Source organism: Neopelma chrysocephalum, unplaced genomic scaffold (assembly GCF_003984885.1).
Source record: "Neopelma chrysocephalum unplaced genomic scaffold, ASM398488v2 Primary Assembly neopelma1_22, whole genome shotgun sequence".
NCBI classification, from domain to species: Eukaryota; Metazoa; Chordata; class Aves; order Passeriformes; family Pipridae; genus Neopelma; species Neopelma chrysocephalum.
Genome location: NW_020897689.1, coordinates 16,814,841 through 16,842,175, shown reverse-complemented (window position 1 = coordinate 16,842,175; position 27,335 = coordinate 16,814,841). Strand labels below are relative to the sequence as shown.

The 27,335-nt window shown below is 35.1% G+C and overlaps 1 protein-coding gene across 3 annotated transcripts in view; it reads right to left on the bottom strand.

The window, feature by feature from the left end:
* The window catches only part of RB1CC1 (RB1 inducible coiled-coil 1), a 72,464-nt gene that overhangs the window by 25,694 nt on the left and 19,435 nt on the right, over positions 1-27,335 (bottom strand). For all 3 annotated transcript variants that reach the window (XM_027673955.1, XM_027673972.1, XM_027673964.1), the window contains exons 6-14: positions 17,836-18,038; positions 16,316-16,751; positions 12,372-12,542; positions 7,623-7,807; positions 6,529-6,715; positions 6,365-6,446; positions 5,476-5,537; positions 4,395-4,498; positions 1,969-2,095 (exon numbers count right to left, since the gene is read on the bottom strand). In XM_027673955.1, coding sequence (XP_027529756.1) covers positions 1,969-2,095; positions 4,395-4,498; positions 5,476-5,537; positions 6,365-6,446; positions 6,529-6,715; positions 7,623-7,807; positions 12,372-12,542; positions 16,316-16,751; positions 17,836-18,038 — 1,557 coding nt within the window. The remainder of the gene's footprint in view (positions 1-1,968; positions 2,096-4,394; positions 4,499-5,475; positions 5,538-6,364; positions 6,447-6,528; positions 6,716-7,622; positions 7,808-12,371; positions 12,543-16,315; positions 16,752-17,835; positions 18,039-27,335) is intronic.

The window sequence follows — 27,335 nt, the reverse complement described above, 5'->3', positions numbered from 1 at the left end:
GAAGTTGTAGGCATCTTGGGGACAATCATTAAATGTTTATTCATCCTTCTAATTACTTACTCTAAATTCCTATCAATACTAGGGATAAAAAAGGAATATTTTAAAAATTATTTCAGTAATTCTACACAAAAAAACCCATAAGCAAAAGTAGCATAATTTAAAAAACACTTCTAGATTATCTGTGGGAAAAGCAATGCAGAGAAAGACTTTCATCATGTAGTAACAAGAGCACTGTCTTTGAGAATAAAAAAAAAATCTCTGACAAATCTATTTGCTTCAATTCCAAAAAGAGTTCAAATGAATCACTGAAATTACACACTGAAATGGGCATTTTCAAGATGACATCATGAACAGCCCAGTTCTAACTGTGCAATGCAATTTACTCTAAGGAAAGAGACAATTATCCAAATCTGTCCTAACACTTGACATTTCTGCGTCAGCCAGGAATCCAAAGTGGTCAAAGTACAGCAAAAGAGAAGAGTGGGAAGAATATTCTCCTGATTTGACAAACATCTTTTTTTGTGCAGCCAGATACTGACAAAAATTTTTCAGATAGGCAAGTCTGAACCAAGAAGGGCAAACCACAAAGACTTCAAGAAGTCAGGCACATTTCCTGTTTATTTTTCTACTGTTACTATGTATATTTCGAATTAAATCTTAAATTTCTCACTCTTCTGACATTGCAAGCCTTAGTGAAAAATTAATTTACTAGAACACCTGTCACTATCTTGGTTTTGTACAAGAAAAATTTCAGGGTAGTCCACGCTGAGAATGAACTTCTGTATTTCAGACAAAGGTCTGTTGAAAAGGCATATTCAGAAAACTCCAAGATATCACAGAATTTACATCACTTCCAGGCATTTCAATGGCTAACAGTGTTAAGGCCCTAATATTCTTGTTCTTAATGGCTGTTCATTTGAAAAACAATCTTCAAAAGAGAGAAAATAGCTAAAAAATTACTTAGGTGACACACCTTTTCTATGTTATAGAACAAAGAGCAGCCCAGATTTCATATTTTACATAACTGAACAGGAGATTTATTGGAAGTCTTTCAAGTCACAGAGAAATAAAAAGATAGAGGACTTCGTGTTACCTGGTTTAAGCAGGAAATTGCTATTCAAAATTAAACATGTCACAGTCTTAGCAGTTACAGAAGATGCTTCTAGTCAGCCAAGTGCATACAAGAATTTACACCATAAATGATAGCAGTACCCCAAACTGACACTGATTTTCTACAGAAAAACTCCAAACTTGAAGTAGTCATCTTCACAAAAAATCTTAAGCATTGCTAAATTCACCCAGAGCTTCACTGTGACAGGCTGCAGTCAGAAGCTAAAAGGACCCTGTTTGATGTATTATGAAAGTTAGAGGCTGAACGCAGAGAAGCAAAAGTGACTGGCAGAAACACAGTTTCTAGGGGAAGATATCCGCTTGACAGGCAGAAAAACTAGAAGATCTTTTTGCCATCTGTTCCTTCTACACTCAAAGAAAAAAGCTGCACAACAGCCAACCAAGGCCTTAAAATCTCCCGAACTGCTTGTGCCAAAAGGACCTAGAAGCAATGCAGAAATCTAGAGAAACAACAGCTTCATTGAATACAAACTAAAGCGACGAAGGCAGAATGCAGACATTCTGTAGACAGAAGATTTGAAAGTGGTAGAAAAAATATTAACAGTGTAATTCTACTTCTACAACTTCTGTGGAATAGAAGCATCTGTTAAATGTCTAGAAGTTATTGAATATCTTTTGACTATTCTCTAGATACGCGTTTGAAGAGCTCAAAATTTTTGGAATGTTTAGTAGTTCATGATTAGAAAGGAAACTTATGCAGTAATGAGACCAACTAATCTTTACATCAGGAAAAACAAAGTTGCTTTCTGAAGGGTTTTATAAAACAATATCATGAAAATATTCTACCATTTTGAATATAATATTCTCTTTTTTATTGGTAAAGAAAAGAAAAAATACCTTTTGTTCATTCAGCAGGTCTGTAATCGTTTGTGACATTTCATCCGAACTCTGTGCTGCCTTTACCAGGTTATGTAGAGCACGTACATGCTGGTGAAGAGATTCGAAGTCACAAAGTATGGGAACCCTTAAAAATAGTACAGGATTATTTTTTTCCCCACACTGTTAGTTTAATATTCAAATATATTAAAGTATATTTCAACAACACTAAACTTCCCTTTGTATAAGGTTCGTACTTGATTTATTTCATCTATTTTACATGGAAAATCTAGTAAAACTACCCGGTATCTGCGTTTGAAATTAAAACCTTGAGAGCTTTTAAGGAGTAAATAACAATAAACACGATGGGTAAGTAACACGTCAGTCTTTTCTCCCACAGGAAACATTTGCCAGTAGGATCTAGAGTTACAATAACAGTAACAGAAGAGAATTGGTAGTGATTAGATCTGTAATTGAAGCATTTATGTTTGCAAATGACTCTATTCTTCTCTCCAGTTGGATTCCCTTCAACACAGCTCTTCCTTTGAAGTAGCAATTAATTCTCTACTATTCCATTTTCATGATAGGTAACCTGAATTAAAAGACTGATTGATGTGCCATGATCACATTGCAAGTGTTGCAAGATTACACCTCAAGGTATTTTGCATTCTCTGCTCAATACATAGGGCAAGTGGAATCTAGTGTATTTTTGTAGAATTAAGATTTCAATAACACTGCTCAAGCATATTATTTCAGAAGACTGAGGCACTGTAAGTAAACTGAAAAATCATTTTCATTATGCAGCTCAGAGGTTCAGTCTGATAGAAAAGGATTTTGTGCTGGGTCTCAGTTCACCTGTTGCTTGCTCTTTACATGTTAAATGAATATACCAAAGAATGTACTACTCAAGTTTCTTCTGAAGCTCAGTGTCTACCCAAAGTGTGTGACAGCTTTGCACTTGAGTTGCAAGTTCACCTCTATTATCTACATTTTCACTAAATGCAACGCTGAGCCCAAAAACCAGGAGGAACGTGACATAATCCCACCTCTATTGCCATCAAGTGGAAAACTATGTCACTACAATTCAGATCAACTACAACAGCTTAGTTAGGGATTGTTTTTTGGACAATAGCAAGGCAAAATTCACCCTCAACTCAGTACAAACTTCCCAGGAAGCTTGTAAAATTCTCACTAATCAAAAAATCAGGCAAACATTAGCAATAAGATACTATGGTTTGCACTTTCTCCCCCCTGCAGAATCAATGAGGAACAAGACTAAGAGCAGAATAAGAAAAATCCACTGTCAAGCAGACTAAGTTCACTACACTTATTCTAAACTCCAACAACAATACCACAAAGATAATGAATCAAAAAGAATGCCAGTACAAAATAGAGGTGAAAAAAAGCAGTGAATTCGGCACCTGCGTTAAGCGCCAGTAACAGGTATTGGACTGACACTGTTGGTGAACATGACAGGTAACTGACAGATGGCAGTGAATCATCTGCCTCTTGCCTTTACCTTTGCAAATGTAATCCCACCTTTGTGGGATTGTGGCCTTGGGGCAAAGAAAAAAAAAAGGAATCTCAACAAATCTCTGCACATCTCGTCTAGTGAAGGATGGTGATACATGAAACATCCGAATGTAGTCATACTGATAGATCTCCTCTTAGACAGAACCCTACAGAGAACTTGCTACTGCCCGTTTCTTGCCCATTATCTTGGTTGGCATTTCTCCATCTTGATTGCTCCAGGTTTAAGACATGCAAGTTTGAAAGCTCACTCTAACAGTCATCTTTTCTAGAGAGACATCTCCAAGTTCTAGATAAGAAACTAAACCTGTCACGTTTCTTGTGAGACAAAAAAAACAGTAGCTTTCCTGTCTACATATGCATGTTTGCCTCACTGCTGGGAAGTTAAGATACGTAGAAATAAAGTTTCTACTCAAAATTATGGATTTCCATAGACAGCAGAGGCACTTGGAGAATACACATTTTAGTAAAGTCAGTGTGTTAGAGAAAAAACAGTAATTGAATATAGGAGATCCCTATGAACTCGTGTTGAGTTAAAGACATCAATTTTATTTCCTCCAGAATACCACATAACAAAAAGCAAAAAAAAAAATCTAATCTAATTCTGATCTGACAAAACAAAGTTATGAGTTTATTTCAGTTTGAAACTGACAACTTTTTTTTAACCATGAGGCAGCTCAAAAGAACACCCATCATGCTTTACATCTCGATATAGAATACATGTGTTCAAATCAGAGCTTGAGTACATGAAGCACATAGATATATATCAGTGAAGACCATTGGTTAAGAATGGTATCAGTTCAGAAAATATCCTTGTCTGTTCTTTATGGAAAATGAATTTGGGGTTGGAAAGTTGAAGGTGGGACCACCAGGGGAAGCTATTTCTGTAACACATAAAGTTTAAAAAGGTGCTTTACCTGAGTAATGGTTGTACTTCTGAAGGACAAAGAGACTGCAAAAACTGCAAGTCACTCAATGAGATATCTGGAAGCTCACTGTCAAATCTGCGAGGTTTTCGTGTCTGTAAAGAAGAAATTAATTTACACATTGTTGTAAAGGTAAAGACCAAGATTACCAAGGAAGGACTAAAAAGAGCTTAATAAATAACACAGAAAAGACGTTAAACTGACCTCTCTCAAAAGATTTCTTTTTTTTTTTTCTTTTTTTTTTTTAAGAAACCATGTCTGGTCCCATCCCCCTAAAAAAAACCAAAACCAAAAAAAACCCACCACAAAATACCTTCACATTTGTATCCACTAACTCTATCCATCTACAAGCATCTAGTCCAACTTCCTCCCTATTACCAAGCTTCATAAATACTATGGATGAGCTTAAAAGTTAAGGGATAAGAGATGGCATTGAAGCTTTATTTATTATGCTACTGAACAGACAGTAAAATATTAACTCAGTTCAGTATTTGAAACATTGAAATGAAAAACTGGAAAGGAGAAGCTAAAATGTTAGAAAGGTAAAGTGAGATGGCAGCATTAGAATCAGGGAGTTAGCTTACTTCAATTAACCAAGCTGTACAAAATCAAAGTTAGCAGTCAATGCTTAATTACAGATATACTTTTCACCTCTTCATGTTATCAGCCAATTAAGAGACAAAAATGCTTTTCCACTTATTCAGTGATTATCAGGAAACAGGGAGACCTTTTACTTGCTTTTACCATCCAATTAATTTTATGGCTCTATTATTCACAAGATGATTAGATGATCAAATTATTCCTCCTGGCTTCTTTTTTTCTGACCATTAACAGCAATTTTCTGTTCAATATCACAAACTCCTTTATAAATAGGAGTATTAAGTTGACATTTCTTCTCCCACTACACTGCAAGTTACAAACCAGTGTTAATATAGGCCACTAGCTCCCAGCTTTTTCATTTGTGTCACAGCAATGTGACAAGGATATAGCTTGAATGAATTAAGCTTAGGTTTTTAATTCCTGAGATTGCTGTTTATAGAAATTAAATAAACCCAAAGATATGAGTACATACACAAAAGGATGGAGGCCAGGAGTCAAGTCCTCTAAACAAACGATTCCTTAGAAAAGATTTCCCTGGGGAGGGAAGAGAGAAAAAAGTTATTTAAAGGAAGAAATGCAACATACAAACAATGTCTCAACAGAAAACAATTACTTCAGTTTTACAGCTGAACTACATTTGAAAGCTAACTATGCCATTTGTTGACAACACAAAATTGTGAATGACCACAGAACTTCAGGCAAAACCCCACCATTCAAGTAGAACTTCTCACTTCATGGAAGCCTCCTTTTGCTTAATGCTCACCCATTGAAAATCCTCAACTTCTTTTCCAAACCTTCACTCTAACCTTGCTAATCTTCTTTCCAAAAATTTCTTATTTTAGCTGCCAATTCAGAACGCAAGTTGCAGACTTTGCAGAAAGAGTAATAAGAATACTTTTACCAGCAACTTCATTTCTAAGTTTTCTTTAAACTTCTGATCAAGGTCTTTAGACATGGGTCTTAGTTCCTGGGTTTTTCTTAAGTAGTCCAGAGGAAGTCATAGCAATACTCAAATATCCAGTAATAGTTTTAAAAGTGTTATTTAGAAGAACAATAAAGCACACAGGGAACATTTAAACAAAAACTGCATTCAAATGTAATAGTTAGAAATCTTATCTTTTACAAATATTAAATTAATCACAACTTTCACAGTATTTTGGATAATTATATGAAACAGTTCTCTGGTTTGATTAATAGAAAAACATTTTGTTCACAGCAGGAACACCTGACACACTGCATGAACTTCCTATTTAAGTTTAAAAAAGTTATACAGGTATTGAAATTAAAAATAATGAAAGTATTTTAACTACAAAAGTTATACTTCAACACAATTCTGATTTCACACAAGAGAAAGTACTTACTGAACAGTTTACCAAAAGATTCCCTTTTTGCCTTTTCAGCTTCATATAGGTGTTTCCCATCTTTTATTAAAGCACCTGCCCACTGTGAAAGGGAAAAAACATGTAGTTAGTTGTCAATTTATATACTGACACAAAGGTTTGGTCTCAAAATTTTATTTACTTACCTCCCTGTAGTGTTTTATGAACATTTTTCTCCTCACAACCTCAACAACAGCTAGACAGTACATCTGAGGAACAGTACTGAGAGCCTCTACAACTTTGACCCTTTCTAGGAGTTCTGTTACAAGACGAAGCAATGCTTGTAGTTTCTCTCCATCTTGGTCAGCATGAAGCATTACAAAACAACACCACCTACAAAAGTAGGTTACACTTTAGAAGATTACAACTCAGTAATTTTTTTTTTCATTTAAATTAGGTTAGCAACATGTCTGGATGAAATGAACAATGGCATCGTTTCACATGGGACAATAACAGACTATCTGACAGTACCAAGCTACTCAGAATTCAGTAGTCACCTTGCAGTTGCCTGTTAATTTCTTACGGTAAGTCATCCACATCAGTGTTCAAAAAATGAACATTTACCACCATTTGAGTTGAGCTATTGTTTTGGCAAGAAATGCTCTTAGCATAAATGACTTTAGGACCAATAATAATGTAACTTTCTCCAGTAGAATTAAAAAAGCTGATACCTACTCAGTTAAAAAAAAAAAGACTACTTTTAGTTTATAAATCTTATCAATATTTACTGAAAAGCATTAGCAAGAGATAATAAGGGTAGGAATATTGTCAAAGAATTAAGAACAAAATTCTGTTTGGGAAGTCCACACGAAGAAACAGTCCCTTTAACATACAAATTCTTGCACTTTGTAACCACAACTTCAATTATCAATGATACAATCAATAGATTAATTTCAAGCACAGCCACCAACATAACTAAATCACAGGGTAACTACTGAAAAGGTGATCAACTCGGGGGCTTGAGGAGAAACATTACAACAACTTTGCCACTAGAGAATACATATGGTGGAGGCATATCCCACAAGTTAAAAAAAAAAAAAGAAACTGCTTTTATTGAGAGAAGTCAAGCAAAAGTGAAACAAATACAAACAAGTTAACCTTAAGCAATTAGGAACACATACTAACAGAGAAACTACAAGGCATTCACTCTTTCTCATCGTAATGATTTCCTTAAGACACACATTCCTTAAACAGCCTTGTTGCAACCTGTAGCAATAAAATTTGCAAAGTTGTAACTTACTTCAATCTGACTTGCAGATTATTTGCAAGCTCTTGTTTGGCAGTGGTACATTTCTGTTTAATATCTAACAGTTTTCTGTGATTAGTTAACATAATCATCAGCTGATTTGCATGACTCAAACACAAATCAGGCAGCACAGAAGGATCTTTCAAGTTCTCAGCTCTCTTCTGATTAGCCAAAAATCCCTAGAGGAAGAGAGACATTTGTTACACAAGTTTGAAAATCAAAAAGCATGGAAATGATACATCTTCTCTAGAAAGGCAAGAAGTTTAGTAAACCTACTGTAACCATTGAGGAGTATAACAAAAAGATACATGGACAAATCAAGTTTCAAAGTTGCTTTCTTTCCATTCTATAATGCAGTCCAAATCAATCTTATCTGATACTTCACTCCCAAACAGTTACCAACACAACCCTAGTAGAACTTCACACAACTAACCAACACCAGAGAAAGGTCGCAAAAATTAATGCTGTAGAATGCTGATAGAGGGGATCAACCATCATCCTAATTCCTGCAAACAATCATGTTGTTAACTTCTGTCATATGCAAGACTTAATACCAACTTAAAGCATATTCAATACTACACTAATTCTTCTCGAGAGCCAAGATCACAGTTAGACATTTTATTCACATGTAGAAGGTGGGCATAGCAAAGAATCACCCATTGTGGATGGTTACAGGTAAACCCTAAAAAGGTGGGAGGCAAAACAGGGAAGATAGCCTGCCGTTGATAAACATGTCTTAGATGGCTGATTACAGGAGGTAACATATGTGCACATACAGAAGAAACACAGAGACTACTAGCATAACTACTGTGCTAGGCCATTGTTTACTTCATCTCATTCAACAGACAAGATAAAAATATTCCTGGAAATAGTGTGTTTTTTTAGGCAAGCAAATACCACCCAATACCACCAATTTTAGCCTTGCTGTTGTCCACATTCATATCTTATCTCTGATAGGTTGCTTGAACATCACAATGGTCACTATATTTGTAGTTCTACAAACTTGTTTATTAAGTCTTTTTCCTTAATAAAGAATTCAAAACCAGGCAATAGTTTTAAGTGTTTCTTGCTGAAGTTGATGAGAACAGAAAACCATAGAGTTATACGAAAAACTGCCGAGAAATGAAACCAGTCATTAGTGATTTGATATTGAATAAAAAAAATCTTGTCCTAAGATGCTATAAAACACATTTACAAAGACTGTAATAAATATTTATATCCTAGTGAGAGCAGCACAGAAATCAAAGTATCAAACAAGTACATTCGGTATAATGAAAAGGAAAAAGATGCCCACCAAAGATGCAAGAGAATACTGAAGAATCAACCATTTACTGAACTCTGAGCAACTTCTGTACTGAATGAGCAAAGACCCTCTGGGAAACAAATATTGGCCGGAAACATTTTAACTGTATGTATTATCTGAACCAAACGAATCAATACCAGAAAAGGTGGGGAAAACTGTTATTGATGCAGAGGAAGAGAGCCCCACCAAAAGAAGTTGGGTTGTTTACTCAAGGAAGACAGACACTGAAGAAACATGCTGCGATAATAGCTAGGGAATTTTCAAGCAATGAAATGAAAAGCAGTATGGGCATGTGACAAAGACTTGAACTAGCCAAGAATACTTTCAAATCTGAGATTAACAGATGTTTATAAACATTAGAACAATCAGATTCTATATAACTTCGCATCAGGATTAGAGAAGTCAAGAAAATAATTGCTTTTAAATAGCAGCTCAGTAAGCTTTTTAAATCAATCACATGGCACAGAGCTTGAAGTTACATAAAACTGGATGAGGTGAGCTAGAAAATCTTTTTTCAGTTTTACTTGCAGTTTCAAAAGGTTAATCATGAAGTTGAGTATTTTTGAGATTTCTGTATCTGTGGACTCATCTTTAAAGTAAAATTTAAACTAAAATTACCCTAGCATGCAAATCAGAGAGAAAAATCTCAGCATACTTGAAAAAGGCCAATTAAGAAAAACTGCAATAAAGTGAGGGAAAGTAGAAGGGTTAGGGGAATACCAATAAATTGTGGAGAAATCCAGTATGTAGATAATCAATTGTTCTTACAAGATCTTGCCTTTCTAGCCCTGATCAGGTCACAGGATTCACGACATGCAGCTCACAGTCAAACTAAGAAGGGTCTTGAAAAATAGGTATGATAATGCCTTTATGGATCTTTCCCAATGACTATTTCCAAATCAAAGAACCAACAATCATAGAATATTTAAAAACATTTTAGACTGAAGTTCAGACAACCAACAGGGAAGGTATCAGTGTAATAAGCAGCTAAGAAGACCCTGAAACACTGTAAACATATAGATCTAAGGTTTTCTTTGATGTAACAAGAAGCAGAGGAAAATAAAAGTACAGAACCAGAATCAAGGCCATCTGCCAAACAGTTTGACAGTTTAAAAGAGCTAATAGAAGAGTAACAGTTCTACGAACCTAACTAATAGAAATGTATTTAGATGCAATAAAATGTTCTGAAAAGCTACACTAATAGGGAAATTTAAAAAAACATAAAATCAAACACAAGGCAGTGTTGGAAAGGATAAGCTCTTGGGCAGAATCGCACTGAAAGATTATAGAGGCTCCAAATTTTCTAGAGGCATATTCTTATTACATAATGCCACCTGCTGATCACAGCTCTATACGCTCATGTTACAAATCCCAGTGTCCACAGAGAAAACCAGTTTTTAAATTTATCAAGGCAGCTTTTCTTGTTAAATGTTAAGGGCTGGAGATTAACTATTGAACTGGCTGTTTAATGGTCAGTTAATTGAACAGCCTAATGGAAATCAAAAAAACTCCTAAGGCAGGTCCAGGAACAAGGAAATTACCTATGCAATGAGGTCATCAAGCAGCAAATGAATTTGTTCCGTGGGACAAGTTTGGTTTGAATTTTAATAATGAAACTGAGGTTGGCATAGAAAGTCAACTCAAATTCTGGATAGAACACCAGCTTTTTCTGGCCAGAGGAAAATAAGCCTACAGCTTCCAAACCAAATACTGCCAATGGGATTAACACTGAGATGTTCCTTATCTCTGTTCTAATAAAGTGCCTCCACATTATTTCTTTATGAACAGGAACAGTTCACTGCTGGAAGGTGTGAGGTTAAGAAAAACTATGAGTGTTTTCATATAACACAAATTGTGAGCACTATCTTTAAATTAAATAGACAAGTCCTCATCTGTACTTTTAAACATAATTAAGCCCTTGCACTTTGCCAATCTTCTTCAATTTCCATGAAGACTATCATTTTAATGCGTAACATGATACCAACTCTAGTATCTTAAAAGCATCTAATTTTTTTTCCCAAACAACTACTAAAGCTGGTATGAAAATACTTACTGAGGCTCAAATATAAAAATCAATTCATAAAAGCATCTCACAGTACACTTAATTACTTGTTTAACCATGAACATTAACTGAAGCTTTAAAAAACCTCAATAAAACCCTAAACACACCATCACATTCTAGCTAACTTTTCTTAAAAACCATTATATCATATGTAAAGGAATAGACAATTTGTAAAACAGAAAAGGCAAAGACGAAGATTTGAAAGTTAAAGTCTCTGACAAGTCTTGAAAAGATACAAGTTCTAAATTTACAGTAGCATTTAAACAAGGTGATGAAATAACTTTCCTTTCCAACTGACTGTTAGGAATCTCACTCAAAAGTGGGACTAGTAGACTTGAGGTAGGCTCTTCATCCAAGGGAAGAGGGAAAACACAGCGAAAACCATCACTCACTGCGTGGGGCAACCAACTATAGGAATCAAAGACTAGCTTAGCCATCACGCTAAATTACCTTGCATTTAGCACTGGCCTACAAAATAAACACACTCAAGACAAACTTGCTTCTAAACTTACTCACTGAACTTATCTGAAGACAGGCTCTGCTTTTAAACAATGCTGCCAGAAGCACTGGTAGCACCCACCACTACGCACCAGACCAAAGAGGAAGTAGGAAGCCTGGATCCTACACAACTGTCAGCCCAGCTCTCTTCTCTAACTCTCTCCAAGATAGGGAGGTAAGATTATTCGTTTATTCCTACTAATAATTTATCAGTGTGCAAGCAGAAAAAAGAAACTCATGCCTTTCTTCATGATGAAAATCTGAACATCAGCAGGTAATGGCTATATAAAGATTTTTACATACTTTCAACTGCAAACAAGGCATTAAAGGACAACCTAATTATCAAGTTGATTGAAGCTCTTCACAGGAACTGTATTTAATACAGCAACTTTCATATGACATTGTAGTCTTTTTTAAAAACAGGAGCTATATGTTTTACATTTAGAATAGCCTTTAATCAAATTTCTTATCACTTAAAATGACACTGTCTGGTGAAGACACACTACTCTCCTCACTACAAGACTGATGGTCAACCATTAAGCCCACTTCCTCTTTCCTGATCCTGTATCATTGAGTTACAAGTTATCAAGGACTCAGTATTGACCTTCAAAATATTAAAGTATTTCTACTTAACTCTTTCCCTATCTCCTCCTGAAGTTATGATATTCTAGCTCAAAACTATGTGAAAACATGACCACAGGATGTAAAAACTGCCAATATTTACACGCCAAATTATTATGAATATAGTATCTTTTGGAGCAACTCCAGTGTGATATGTTGAAAACTCTTGCATTTAAACATGCAATTGTTTCACTGTAACTTTAACAGTATACACAAAAATCTACAATCTTCCAACATTGCACACACAAAGGTGTATTACCTGAGCAAGTTCTTTTTGTTCATTCACCAGTCTGCTGCAGCTTGCTATCATCTGGTCCAATGCATAGAGTCTGTCCTCAAGACCTTTAATAGCCTTCATGTTCTGATTATCTAGTTTGGCGATAGTTTGGCGACATTCTGCCAGAAAGGGCTGGATGATCCTTGGATCAAGCTAAAAAAAAAAAAAAAAGTTTATTAGCAGTTGACACACTGAAAGGTGATATCATTTAGTTAAATGAGATTTTTTAATCTCAATATTTTTCTTTCCTTTTTTTTTTAATCTAATCTGTGACTACATCTGCCATCTGTTTCAGAATTCTGAGTAAATGAGTCTGTAGATTCTATATCACAGCATGAACGTCTTTGAAGTATTCCAACCAGGCCATCATAGAAATCAGGATCCTTGTAAGGAGAAGGGACATTAGTTGAGGGGACAAAGCAAGGTGCAGGGGGAAGAAGCAGTTTAAAGCTAATGGACACAGTCTGCCCTGGAACAGAGTCCATACAGCTACAATCAAAACAAATCCTGAATGTAACTCAATGGAAAGTGCAGAAGGGAGGGTGATGGGAAAAAACTGCAAGAACTGTCAATCTTTTCCCACTAAATGAATGTTTTAATTGACTACTCAGACAAGCAGATCAGTTCTAAGCAACTGGAAAACACGCCATGGAGGAATAATGTATTTGTAGTACTTCTAGCTAATTTTTTTTCCTGATAGAAACACATTTAAAAAATTATGTCATCATATTCCTTCACAGGCCATCATCCAGAAAAAAAAAAAAGTATCTGAAACATTAGGAGGCTGCAAATGTCCACAGATATTAAGGGTGACTCTTCAAGTTTCATCATAGGAGTACTGAATTAAATTAAGAGTTCCAATAACAATGGAGGTAATTGCAACATCTTATGAAGGACAGAGTTTAGTCTAAACCTGGAATATATTAGTTAGGAACATAATCAGAATCATTACATGTAAGCAGAAGATTAACAAACTTGCCCAAATTTATCCAAAATGGGTATGCCAATCTCTTATATGAGAATCTTGTGAAAAGAATGCTATTCATGAGGTCATACTATCTGTCGCAGCACTGGCTTCTTTCACCACATGCAGGATTTATGCCACTTACAAATTAAGGAGCAATTACAAAGAACTGGTCTTCCATTTTCTTCAAACCAAAAGACTTCAGGGGTAAGTACCAAAACCCAGTAATTAGCCCATAACTTCTCAGAATAAATAATTAATACTGTTATTAATGTGACAAAATACATCCAAATTCTCCGAAAACAATAAAGTTTAATTATTAGTATGTGATGTCTTATAAATCTTGGACTTTCTTGAGTGAATTGTCCATCTTCAAGAACCGATACCAAAAGTAGTCTCTGGTATTAAAACCAGACTGATTTTATAGGATCATCTTCATTGCCACCCTATTCAGGATTACTCCTCTTCAACATCCTGAATTAATCTGCTGCAGCATCCAGAACAGTTTCTTAACAGACAAAATACAAAAGAACAATACAGTGGGGTTTTTTATTTCCTTTTTACATCCATATTCTATCTGTGTTTTATGTCTTTTTACAGGAATATAGGAATGCCTATTCCTCTCATTCCACTCTATAATTTATTTTCTCCATCCATTCTTTTCATCCCATCTTTGACCTAATTGCTTCTCCAGCATTCAGCTCTACATTCACAGGTAGACAATATTGTTCTCCTCATCTTTTCCAAGTATCTTCCTTTTCTAGCCTTTTAAGTGGCTACAATGGCACTTAACAGAAACATCTGGTCAGCTCCTACTTACCCACTGCTTTTACTGCAGCCTAGGTTTCTGTAATTAGAAGTGTAATTTTGTAGAAACACCTAGGGCCTATAACCATCAGATAACTAGCAGCACTCTGTGCAACACACCAGTTACATCAAGACTATGACTACCAAAGGTATAAAGCCCTTACTCTGACGCCCTGTACTTTCATGAAAATCTTACCTGAAATCAGTTTTTCAACAAGAATTGCAATCACAAACCATTTGTATGGTTCATATTTCCAAGAAGGAAAGGGCATGGAGAGAAGGTAGGCAAAACAATCAAAAAAAATTAGTGCCATTTTCTTCTAGCTTACTGTGTTAAAGTGCCATCTGAAATGAGCATTAAAAGAACAATTATGCCGCAAGATATTTAGTATTTTCTTTTCCTTTTCAGCTGCAGGTTGCTTCTTTTTTCAACTAATTCCATATCAGCGGTAACCAAAGATTCAATCCTTTGTCTATGCTGCTAATCATAACAACTAAATTAATGTTTTCCTAAGGAAAACCAGGATCACATTACTTCAAAGCTCTGGGGTTTTTTCTGTGAACCCAAATGGATCAGAATTGATCACAGTTCTGGAGGTGGCCAGAATACTCTGACTGAAGCATTTTCCCTACCTGCTAATTCTGCTTATGCCAAGAATACAAAAAGAAACTTAATTTTTGCAGGTTCAATCACATTTTTCCCCTAAAAAAGAATCAGCTTAAATTAAAAAACAATTTCTGCCTAGTTTTAAGTAAGACAAGGACAGAAAAGACAAGTACAAGACAGTCTCTCTAAAACATGTGATGTATGTCAGATAAGACTATAAGCTGATTAAAAAAGCTGGAGTAAGTATTTAACCAAAGTATTTTTTGCATTTTTCTGTCTTTAGGATCATTCTAATTTATTTGGAAGCAATTTTTTAATGTCTGACTCCTAAAATACTGATTTTTAAGTGATACTACATTTGTATCTTGTTAATATTATGTAGAAATTGAATTTATTGTCTCGCAACCAAACTAGTGGGTTTTGTTACTCTTGCTCTAAATTAGTAGAAAGCACTTGGCAGCATTACTGAACAAACAGGACAGAGGACTGTCTCAGACTTTAGCAAATAGGAAGTCTTTTACACACAAAATCAATTATTGTTTTTGCTAAAGAAAAAAAATTTGTAATGTCCAATTTTTTCTTAGCCTTTTCTGCACTACTAAAATTCAGACAGCTTAAAATCTTAAACAGCCTTTAATATTATTAATATTATTACTTTTAAGATAGAATGGAAAAATCAATGCGGAACTGACCACATCATAATGTTCCCTACAACAGATGGGTTTTAGAAATAACAGTCAGGTTTTTCAGTCCTACCTTACAGAGGAAATGAAGTGTCAAAGACAATAGAAATTGTTTTCTTTGTTCAAGGTATATTGAGTTGTAACAGTATGATGTTATAGATACGCAAACAAGCTAGACAATGTAAGAAATATCAGCTACAGTGACAGCAAAGAGAGAAGGAAAACTATAGGCAAAAGAATTTTAAAAGATTATAATGCTCACTGATTAAAATAGTAATTTCAAAAGTAAAGTGAGCAATGTTTTATTCTACCAGCAGCAGAAATACAAACTGACACTCCCCAGACTGATTGGGCTCTTCTGAGCATATCTGTATTAGCTAATAAAGAATTCATAGATATAGCATATAAATTTATCATAATTAACCACATGAATTTGTTCTATATTTTAATAAAGGCTTCAGTATTTTAAACACAAAGAACATTAACTTTGGTCAAGGAAAATCTTGAGTTTTATTATAAATGTAATTTCTATGAAAAAGGCAAAGAAAGAATAGAAGTCACTTTGCTTAAATGTTACAAGAAGCTATTGACTTTCCAACAGGAATGGCTATTTGAGAAATAAGCAAGGTCACAAGCATCCATTGTGAAATTATACATCTTCCTAAAGCTCAAATTCTTAACACTTGAAATCTTAAAACAATTTCTCCACCCCTATCCATACCTAGTCTCTGTTTTGGCCTTCATTCAGACCATTATCTAAGAAACAAGTAGTTACAAAAAGTTGAGAGACTCCAAAAGCACCTGCATCTGGAATAGGTAGCAACATTCAATGGAATGCAATTTGATTTTAAAAAAATTAACTTACCCTGCTCATAGAATCAAAACATTTTCTGACCAGGGATTCAACATCATTAGGTCTATCTTGAACATTTATCCAGTCTAACAAAGACACATTGAAGGAAGGCTGATCATCGTCTTTCAATTCTACTGATGTTTCACTATCCTGGACAGGAGCATTCTGACCACATTCCTTATCATCTTTTACATTTTCAGGGTCTGTGCCTTCCAATGCTGAATGTTCGACTGACTTGCAAAATGATGCTAACATTGATTTATTGTTCACTTTAGATATATCAGGATAAAGCACCAATTCAGCAGATTTCCCATCCTCAGTTTCATCACTTTCTGTTCCTCCATGCTCAGTTGAAGAATCCAGTCTTCCTAAACACTCTCTGTAACTATGTCTCGTTAGGCACTCCAGCAGTGGTATCTTGGCCATGATAGAAACAGCAGAACCCAACCTTTTTAAAAAAAGTGAAAAGAAAAAAAACATCATTATCCAGAAGCCAAGGTGGCACGAAATCTTAGCTACAAATCACCTGCAATATGAAATACTATTTATTTTAGAATTGAAACAGATTTCAAAATTACTTTGGAACTACTCATTCAAAATACTCTGTTCAGTATTAACATCAAGAAAGGACAGCTGAAGAAATCACAGTTTTTGCTCTCTTCCACTGCATAATATGAAGTGTTCTAAACTAGGAAGTAAGCTTATAATGGAGTGAAAAAAAAGAGTTTGAAACTGAGACATACCCATTTGCTTTTCCTTTTTTTTTTTTTAAACACACAACTGGGACTTCCAATCTGCATGGATACCAATGCTTACTATCAAAGATTTGAGTATCCTCTGCCCAACTACTTTTGCAGAGTTTAAATAGTTTCTATATATTTGGTAAGAGCTATGAAGCTAAACATTTTTTAAAGATAAAACTTATTTATAGTTTATTTTTTGAAGTATTCAACATCCACTTACACTCTATCAGGCAAAGCACTCATATAAATACCATAATACTATAACAGCCACAAAGATGCAAAAGATTTTCCTCCAAGTAACATCCAGAGCGTGCAGGACACAAGTATACACACATATACATACATATATGTACACACCCCCCTCCAAGGTATACATATACACTCAAAATTTGTGTTATGACTTCATACTTTGAACACAGACTGTAACTGTTAATATCTCCTCAAGTGTATTAAAAAAATTAATTCAAAAGTGTAAATAGGCATTTACAAAATCTTAATGTCTAAATTTATTATCTAGCTATTTCTAGTGCACATTTGGAATGACTCCAGCTCTTAAACAGCTGTTCATTAATGAGCTTATCTTCCATATAATTCAATACAAGTTCTTTTGTGCTGATGAATACATGGAAAAATGTCAGTTAAAGAAATAGCCAGCAAAGAACAGAAAGACTGTTCTCCATGACACATAATCAAACAAACACATGCTTGATTAATCAGAACTAGCACCAGACATACAAGACTCAAAAGCTATGTTTAAAGTATTGAGACTGAATTTAATAGCAAACCTACTGTGTAAGTTTCAACTTGATATCATCTATGGACTGCAAATAGCTTGAATACACATTTTCAAACTTGAAAAGCAGCTTTTGGTAAGAGTATGTACAATCTTCCAAGTTGGCCATTATGGCAGCCCAGCCTTGATGTTGAAGATGTTCATCGTGTACAAGACCTTCACAAAAGGAGCAAAGCTTCTTGGCAACCTCATACATTTCCTGGGGAGGGAAAAAAAAATAAAAAAATCAGCAAAGTGCAAATCATGTTATTGTGGTAATTACACTGAAGCGAAGATTAACATAAAGTGTGAAATTTAAATAGCTAAAACGTTGTACACCTTAAAACTTCATCAAAAACAACAATACTTCCTTTATTCTTGAATTAAAAAAATTAGATGACAAAAACTATGTACTATTTACTGAGAAATAATTCAAAAACAGGCAGGTGAAAGTTGCAGTTCCAAAAGCACCTTATAAAATTAATCAAATGCTGCTAATATAAAATATTACACACGACTAATAACGCTTGTACTAAAAATGTGATAGAAGAAGCTGGAAACAAGGTCCGATAAGGACAAAACTTTTAATGGGTCAAGCAGAAACTCAGAACAAGACAATGAACTGCAGGATCATTTCACGAAAGCAGAGGTGCAACAAATCCAAGAAAAGATGCATGAGGAAACAGCAGGGCAAATAACCAAAGTCTTTTACTGATTAATAAACCGGATGCAACATGATGAGCAGCAGGGCTGAGCATCCACAAAACTAAAACATAATGCTGCAATTTGGTATCTAGAAAACAACGTGGAAGTTTTTCTGTTAAAAGTACTGGATGACACAGAGGCATTTTACAGTCATAAGAAGGCGAGGATTCATCAGCCCACATGGAAAAGTTAAACAGAGACCTACATATGGCAAGTACCATATTTTACTATAAGTGCACTGACAGCAATGACTATTATAATCAATTCTAAAGTTTTAAGTAGTAGGAAGAGCAATTATTTTAAGTTTAGCAATTTAAGAAAACAGGCTGTTCCCCTCAAAGGGCCTACTAAAACACCAAAATGAGAAAGTAACACAAAAATCATAAATACATCCTTCAGCTTAAAACTTTACCAGTAACATACTACATCGAAAATATTTTCCTGAGCATACCTGTATTTTAAATTTACTATCTACCTACCTTACAAAAAAAAAAAAAAAAAAGTCTTTCCACTTCCTGCAGGTTGAGCACATTGTTAAACTAGGACTGAACACAACTTTCCCAACTTTGCTGTTGTAAATGTAAGAAAACCACGCATAGAGAAACAAGTTATACAAAATAAAGTGAGAAAGCAATGTTAAAAACCCAACACATCTGCATATTTCAGAATGCATTTGCTGCTGAACACATGGGGCTAGCAGCACACATGCATACCCAAAAAAGTTTAGGGACCAACATCTACCTTCCCAAAATAAATTACAAAACTGAGAGCATTTTATCCAAACATTTCAGAATTAATACTGACAAAACCTGATAGTTGTGAACACCCTCCCTTTTTTAGAAGTCCCAACCTTGTCTCAAGTACCATGACAAAATTCCACTGTCATTCAAATCACTGATGGTTAAACTATCAGCAGATGAACAACAAATATACAAAATACTTACATATGCAACTCCAATGAAACCAAAAGTCATTAAAAATTCCTATCACTTCTTAGTAAAGATGGTATTTGTCTTATTGTTTTCTGAACTTTGGTCACTTTCTGTGCATGTGAGAATAAGGATTTCTGATTTGAGAAGAACAGTTATTTTAATTGCTGTACGAACTCTCACTTCCTAAGTCGAAAATCAACCAATAACACAACTGGAATAGTACCCAGTGCTGAAATCTGCAAGTCATTTTCTCCTGACTACACCCAGTTTGCCCGTACAATTTATATGCCCATAAACTGACTAATGCAATATTGACAACTTGAACATTTTATTTTCTTAAATTCACATTGTATACAAATTACTCAAAGGCAAATTGCACAGCATATAAAAAAAAGCAGACTTACTGCTTCCTCAATTATCATATTAAGAAGCAAAAGAACAGGCTGTTTTATCCTAAGGTATACTGAAAAATGCACCAAAAATATGAAGCTGAAAAGGTAACTAAATGAATCTGTTGTATTATAATCTATGTCCTGGAAACATACACAAGCATTTTACTTTCAATTCATAAACACTATTCTCTTCCTCCAAACTACCGCCAATAGTTCCAGAAGTGAGAGTATATACAGAACCACACGGCAGTTTGAAGACTGAAACAACATAAGCCACTTACAAAATCAAAACTGATTATGAAGTCTTTTTATGCAGTTCCTTCAAGTGAGTATCACAGTTTAACTGAGAAAGTAAAGACTGGACTCCAATGTTTCTTTAAAAGCCCTGGGTAGAGGCTTTTGTTAGTTCTATTTTCTTTTGGACAAACTCACTTAGCATGGCACAGCTCAAATATTTAACACATTAAGGTAGACACTGGGCTTCATATGACCAAATTTCCCACCCAGAGACATACCCTTAACTGGTAGACAATGTTTGCTTTTTCAGTGAGATCCATTTATTGTGTTCACACTGGAAGTCAGAAGTTAGTGTTGCCCTATGAAGCTTTATTATATATAATTTTTGATGCTCTCCTGAGAACCTTAAATTTGTCAGTTTAGTATTTTAGTTTTAACAAGGTTGTTTCCCCACCAAAACACTTTTCAAACACAAACCAGAAGTCACAAGTCAATATATTTTAGTAGGAAAAAAAAATCCTCACAATTGAGATCGCTTATTACACAACTGATGACCTGCACTGACACTCTGTATCTAGGAATCTACCCTGTGGTAGATTGGGTAACCAAACCAGAAGCTTGTGTCCCAGCAGTCTGGCTCCTAGAAAAGTGAGACCAAACAACAGTATTTCCCAGAGCAGCAAATTAGTATTTGTTAATTTTTTAGAAACCTCATAAGAGAATCAGGATCTGTCATATAACAGACATGTCCAAGGGAACTATTATATAAAAATACCCCAATGCCATCTAAGCATTTAACCAGATATCACTGTTAGAGGAGTTGCAGCTTCTTAATGCATACACAGGAAATGTGGACATTAAAACAAAAAAACCCTTTATGAAAGCAATCATAAATATTGCTCATAAATCATCTCAAACATAATTATTGAGACATGACAGGTCTCTCAGAGACAATTTTTTTTCTGAACTAACATTGAGATCAAAATTCATTAGCCTGAAAACATAGCTAAGGTTCTTTCAAATAACAAGTTTTCAAAGCTACCTGTAAGCAAATAGACTACCAGTCAGACTGTACAACTAAACAAACACATGCTTCAGGGCACATATGCAAGGTACTGCAACACCATTCCATAATATAATCCTCCCAAAGTTATTTTTACATGTGCATCCCAAGTGCCAAAGAAATTCTCTCTAGGTGGTGGGAGGTAAGCAGTAGAATTCTCTCTGCATGGATGAACCTGAATGCAATTAGGAGTCCACAGAAACACAGTTCTGCCTTTGATGCTGGTTATTTAGGCAATACCATGAAATGAGCTCATTATATTTAAACAGGAGGGTTGCAAGTAGATGGTTCTAAAGAAGTTCAAACCACATGGAGTAACTATTTGTCCACATGCCAGAACTGTTTCAGTCTTAGACTATACTAAGCAGATACCAGTGCAGGCAATAAGAACAGTATGTTCAACCACTATTGTATGTATTTTAGTCAACCTTGCTTTCAAAATGTGAGATTCTGCAGCAAAAAGACAAAGCAGTGAAGTTTTTTGCTTCCTTTGGAGTATCTACATAACTTAAAAGTACTTCAGAAATGTTTAATTTGTTGTAGCTTTTAGCTACACAAATGTACCTTTCTCATCTTTCCATCACTTCTGAAATAAAGTTTCAATTAATTTGGCTTGTTCTTCCTACAATCTCCATAGACAACATTTCTGGGGAGATCTCAGACTACTTTAGAAGGATCAAGACCAATTTATTTCATAAAACTGGCATGGCTGTATGCAGAAAAGAATTAAGCAGCTCTCTGCTAAATGAATACAGTCTAAAAACTGAATTATGTCAGGCACAGAAATAAAGGCCTGCAATCCAACATATGTTTTAATGCTTCTCAGTAAGGTTGCCCGCTTCAGCACAGAAAATGAAGCCTGCCTAACAACAGGCTTGCTTTTGTCATTGACTTTTCACAGATGCACTCAAGGGTTCTTGGCAGACACCCAATGGTTCACAGAGCACAAAAGTTAACTTCAGTTGCCTTGTAGGGCTACGTTCATCCTACTTGGCTACAACAGCATACCTAGAACACTAACAGCCTCACCATACCACTGAAATGTGGACCTCGAGAAGCACCACCATCAGTATAAGACTAGAAAAACCCAGGCTAATCTCTTCTTGCTGTTATGTTGAAAAATAAGACATCTTCACTACCAAATTTGTCAAGAAATCCCCAGGGCAATCAGAAAGCTTTTTATCTTTGGCTGGGTTTTTTAACAGTGTTTAGTTGAATTATTTCCTTTGATAATTGCAACCTAAGTTTAGGCGATTCTTCTGATCATAATTACTTTTGTTTTCCACGTTCCAACCAAAAACCAGTAGAAGTAACGAAATATGTTTAATCTAAAGCAGAAATCATCTCAGAGTGTTTTGCATCAATTTCAAGACTGTCTTTGCATCCTACTGTCATAATTCTGCTCATCTGAATGAACAAAATCTGACCAATGTCTGTCTGTCTTAAGTGGTCTTTGGACTTACCTCTAAAGAACAAAAGTTCTCAGGAAATGCAGGGTTCTTTCCATTCTCTACAACCCTGTAGTAAAAGGAAACAAGTCATCAAAGTCCTCTATTGCCATGTGCCTGAAACCCTGTAAAAAGGACTCCTTACAGGTTTCAGTCACCCTAAAAATCAGCCTTAGACCAATAAAAAAAATCCTTGAAAGTACAATTCCACAGACCCATACACTGTAACAGCAGACAAATGCATTCACAACAGGGAACTGTTACCTTTTTTACCAAAATCAATAACCAAGACCATTATTCCTAATGCATACACCTCCAACTAAAACATCAGTAAAGCTACCAGAATAACCACTTCATGATTTCAGTTTTTAAAACCTGTTAACTTCACTGTGAGGGAGACTTTGATATTTCATGGCAATTTGTCTCCTTTCAGTAGATAGTTGATTATTCCATTCTCCTTTAATATTGGTCATTTCAGGTGACTGCATCTTTTGGGCATTTGTCCACACAGTTCGTGACTTATTTCGTACTTGGAAAGTACTTATTTCACCAGCATAATACAGAATAAGTTATTCTGTAAGTCACAGCTTAATGACTTTTTCTTCAGTACTGTTTTCACTAGTTCTTCACTCTGACATTATAAGCAGGTTTGGAGAAGTCAAATGATAGAATCTACCACTGAAAAACATACTGAAAACCACCACTGTCAGGGAATCAAACCATGGTACAAGGTAAGTGTTAACTTCTACCACCTTGATTCCAAGCCACCCAACTCTTTTTCTGGTGAATTTTTTAAAAACGTGATCTAAAGTTCTGGTTACGAAGGTTAACAAAAACAAGTGCTAGAGCAGCATTTGGGAAGATCTACCTGAGAGTAGATCTTTCATTATCCCTTAGGATAAACTAATACCTATTCCATTTTAACCCAACCTTCTCAATTACTTTAAAAGATTAAGACTGATCACTAATCCAAGTTACAAACAAATCTGGACTTCTCTGGAGGAGCTAGAATTGTGTCTGACCATTAGACTAGTAATTTAGCCAAAAAATTACTTTGGTCACGCAATTGTTACAAACACTCCAATACCTTAAGGAACATGAACTTTTTAAAGTAACTCTTCCAAAGAGTCCCAAAGCAGCTTTCCAGTAGAAGAGAGAGCTTTTCTTTAAATAGATACACAGCTTTCAGGAAGCATGACTATACTTCTTGGCTTAAATATTATGAAGTGTTTGAAACTAAACCAGGAATGACGTAGGTACTATGACTACAGCCATGGTTTTAGGCAACCAACTTAAATGACCACACAGTTTCTCATCCTCATTTCCACTTCTCAAAAAAAAAAAATGGACAGGAATTGACAGTAATCATGACAGCAACAGCATCACATGAAATGTGAAACATACCCACTAACAAAAGCCCAAGTTTTCAATATCCTTCTGGGAAAAATAACAGTTAGATCACTAAAGAAAAAAGATAAATAATCCTTTCTTAAAGGCTAAGCTACCAAAAATTATTTTAAGCAGTAGTGTTAGAAGACCACAAGATTAGACAAGATTGACACAACATAGCTTACTGCACAACACACTCTGTAGAGAACAGCTTGTCTTCTCCCAAGCTGGTGTGTATGTAACTTTCTGCAAACACTGTGTGCACCTTATTGTTCACATACTGCAGCTCAAGGCCAGAACTGCTGAACTGGGAGAGGTGGGAAACCAGAGCCTTGTAAAAGGGTAAGCTGGAACCCCATAGGAACAGATATCTCAAAGGTAAGTTTTTAGTCCAAGAGAAACCAGAACACTGAGACATAAAATGAAAACCGGCTTAGAAAGTTGCTTTAACAGATTTAAAAACCAAAAAATCATAAACAAACACATTACATCATGTAGGACAAAACCTATGTCAAGATTTTTAGTTTAAATGGTAAAGGAACAGGTTCAGATAGCAGATTTAGCTTCCTTAAAGCTACCTAATCTTTATACTGTGAATTCTACATAATGAGATCATAGGTAGTGAACAGGAACTTAATAAAATCTGTAATAGATGTTAAAATCATGAAAACACATAGAAAATTGATATATCCTGATATGACTACCAGTACGATTGAAAACCAAACAGGAGGTAATAAGTTTCCCACAGGAATAATTTTTGGTTAGGAGTTACGAAATCTAAAAAAAGGCTACATGTGAGTTAATGAAATTAGTTTCAATTGGGGGTAAAAAATAGCTCCTTTTACATATACTTATCTAAAAATGTGTATGCAAAAGGCTGTAAGAATGCAGGGCCTCCACTGTGAACTACAATGACTTTTGGTTATACCTGAATAGTAACAAATATTAGAGAGAAAAATGCAGAAAGCCAAAGTATAATTTAAGTCAATAATGGCCAGTTTTAGACATAGAAAAAATGAAGGAAAGGCCATAATGGCATGGACTAGTTAAAATACTTCTTAAAGGAGAATCCAGAGTTACATTTATTATGAGGAGAAAAAAATTTAAGGTTATATACCAGTGTATACAAAGTAGAGATCAAAAAAAGGGAATAAAAAAATCTGTCCACTTTTCTCCACAGTACAAGTAAGGTTTAAAATAAGGTAAAACAAATTAAAAAACCCCCACCTTTCCTACAGTTCTATAGCATAGTTGCCAAGTGGTATAACAGTTCAAATTACAGATGCCAAAATTAAACCAAACAGTTTTCAGGCAGGCTTAAAATGAGGGAGGAAATAAGACAGAAATAAGTCTTCACCCCCTGAAATATTCATAATCTTTCATACAATGAGTTTGTCTATTACTACAGTAGACCTAGAGCATGAAGTACAAGAGATAACCAAGAACTCTTGCATAATACATTAACAGCCCTCTTAAAAGCAATTTTTACTATTTCATACGCTGTTTACAATTTCTTATGTCTGATTTTAAAAGTCAAATCATAGATCCTCTGGGCAGAACAGATAGCAGATTAAATAGAAACCAGTAGGTATCAAATATTCTCCTCCACTTTTACATAGCTACACATCACTGCTTCTTGTTGTGGACAAGAATAGGTAAGACTTTATCATGAGCAATAATCTAGACTGAAACTCTTATTTTCCTGCTCCCAAACATTATCATCATGTATTAGCACATGCATTAGTAGTAAGTATTAATTACCAAATTTACTTAATTAAAATGTCCTAAATAATTACAACAGGCAAAAAACTCTCCATCATCAAGTACTGCCATTCTGCTTTTCTGGTAAAGTAGGTTACTGTTTCTCTAAAATTAATAAAAAGACAAAGCTCGGACCATTATATGGTAGACTTTTCCTGTCTGTTTTGCAGGAAGTCTGCCATACAGTACTCTCTGTGGCTTTAGATGCATCAATCACACAACTACAGAGGTTCAGAGCCTTTCTAACTCTCCCCAGATCTTAACTGATTTTGAGAAGGATTAATATCCCATGTTTCTTCTTCCTCCCAAGCAAGAGGCTTATGGTGAAGCTTGAAGAAGATTAATGTTCTAACCACATTCCCAGTCCCTCAGTTTCTTCTGAATTGCTGCTCAATACGCTTCAAGCAGGCGTCATGAATAACTACTTCAGTTCAATACCGCAATACTTCTTTATACAGTTTTCACAACTTGGTACATCTGAAATCACAACAGACTATTTACTAATCTTCCACCACACATGACAGTTTTGTCATTCCCCTGACACCCCAGAGAAGTACCCAATTCATTTTCACAGCCTAACACACATCCTATGGCTTTAAAAGATTTAACATCTAGGACAAAATTAACTGTGGGTGTAAGGGTATTTCAGATTTACGAATATTACTACCTATTTAGTCTTTAAATAAATGTCCAAGTTTTTCACCATAAAAAAGTCTACTGTCACTGCAGCCCTTTTACAAGCAGGGAAGAACTGGTAGAAGTGGGGAACAAATAATCTTCCCAAAGGTAAATCTGCAGGCTAAAAATAAAACCTCCATTCTATTTAGATTCAAGTTTAAAGACCTTTAAATATTGAATTCTTCCCCCCCACCCCAACCTTCAATAATACCAATAAGTGTCATCAAGTATGGATAGATTTATATTCTTCTTACAAATCAACTCAAGATCACTCTCTCTAGATAAACTATCCAGTCTGTAGCTAAACATTATAGTATTACAAACCTGCCATCAGAATGAGCCAGTAAAGATCTAAATAGCATATTGAAAAGCACAAACACTGCAATAAACTCTTGTGCTCTGCATACTAATGCAACCTTCAGAATCAAGGGGGAAGCTTAGGTAGCAACAACAATCCTTTTCAAGTCTAAGTAGCAATAAAATCTCTGGAATAATTAAGTACTAATTAAGTATGTTCCATCATTATATAGCAACTTTATCAAACTGAAAGCAATATTAAGAACTTTTAAGACCAGAAAATAGGGGATGGCATGGAGAATATAAAATATCAACCATGAGAAATGTGAGACTGAGTACCACCACCTTTCACTTCCATTACCCAAAGTAAAACACAAACACTAAGACCATAAATTACTACAGTCCCCCTTTCATATCAAATCAATGTTAAGTATTTAGCAGCTACCAGTCTTGCTTATTTTATAACCTCCTCTTAGCATCTCACAAAAAAAAGGTTTTAAACCACTTTCAGTTTCAGCTGCTAAAACCCAGAATCCTCATACTCTTCAAGGAGCACAATTGAAAACCTCCCACTCCTTAGCTGAATTCACATTGATATCTACTCTTTACTGTATG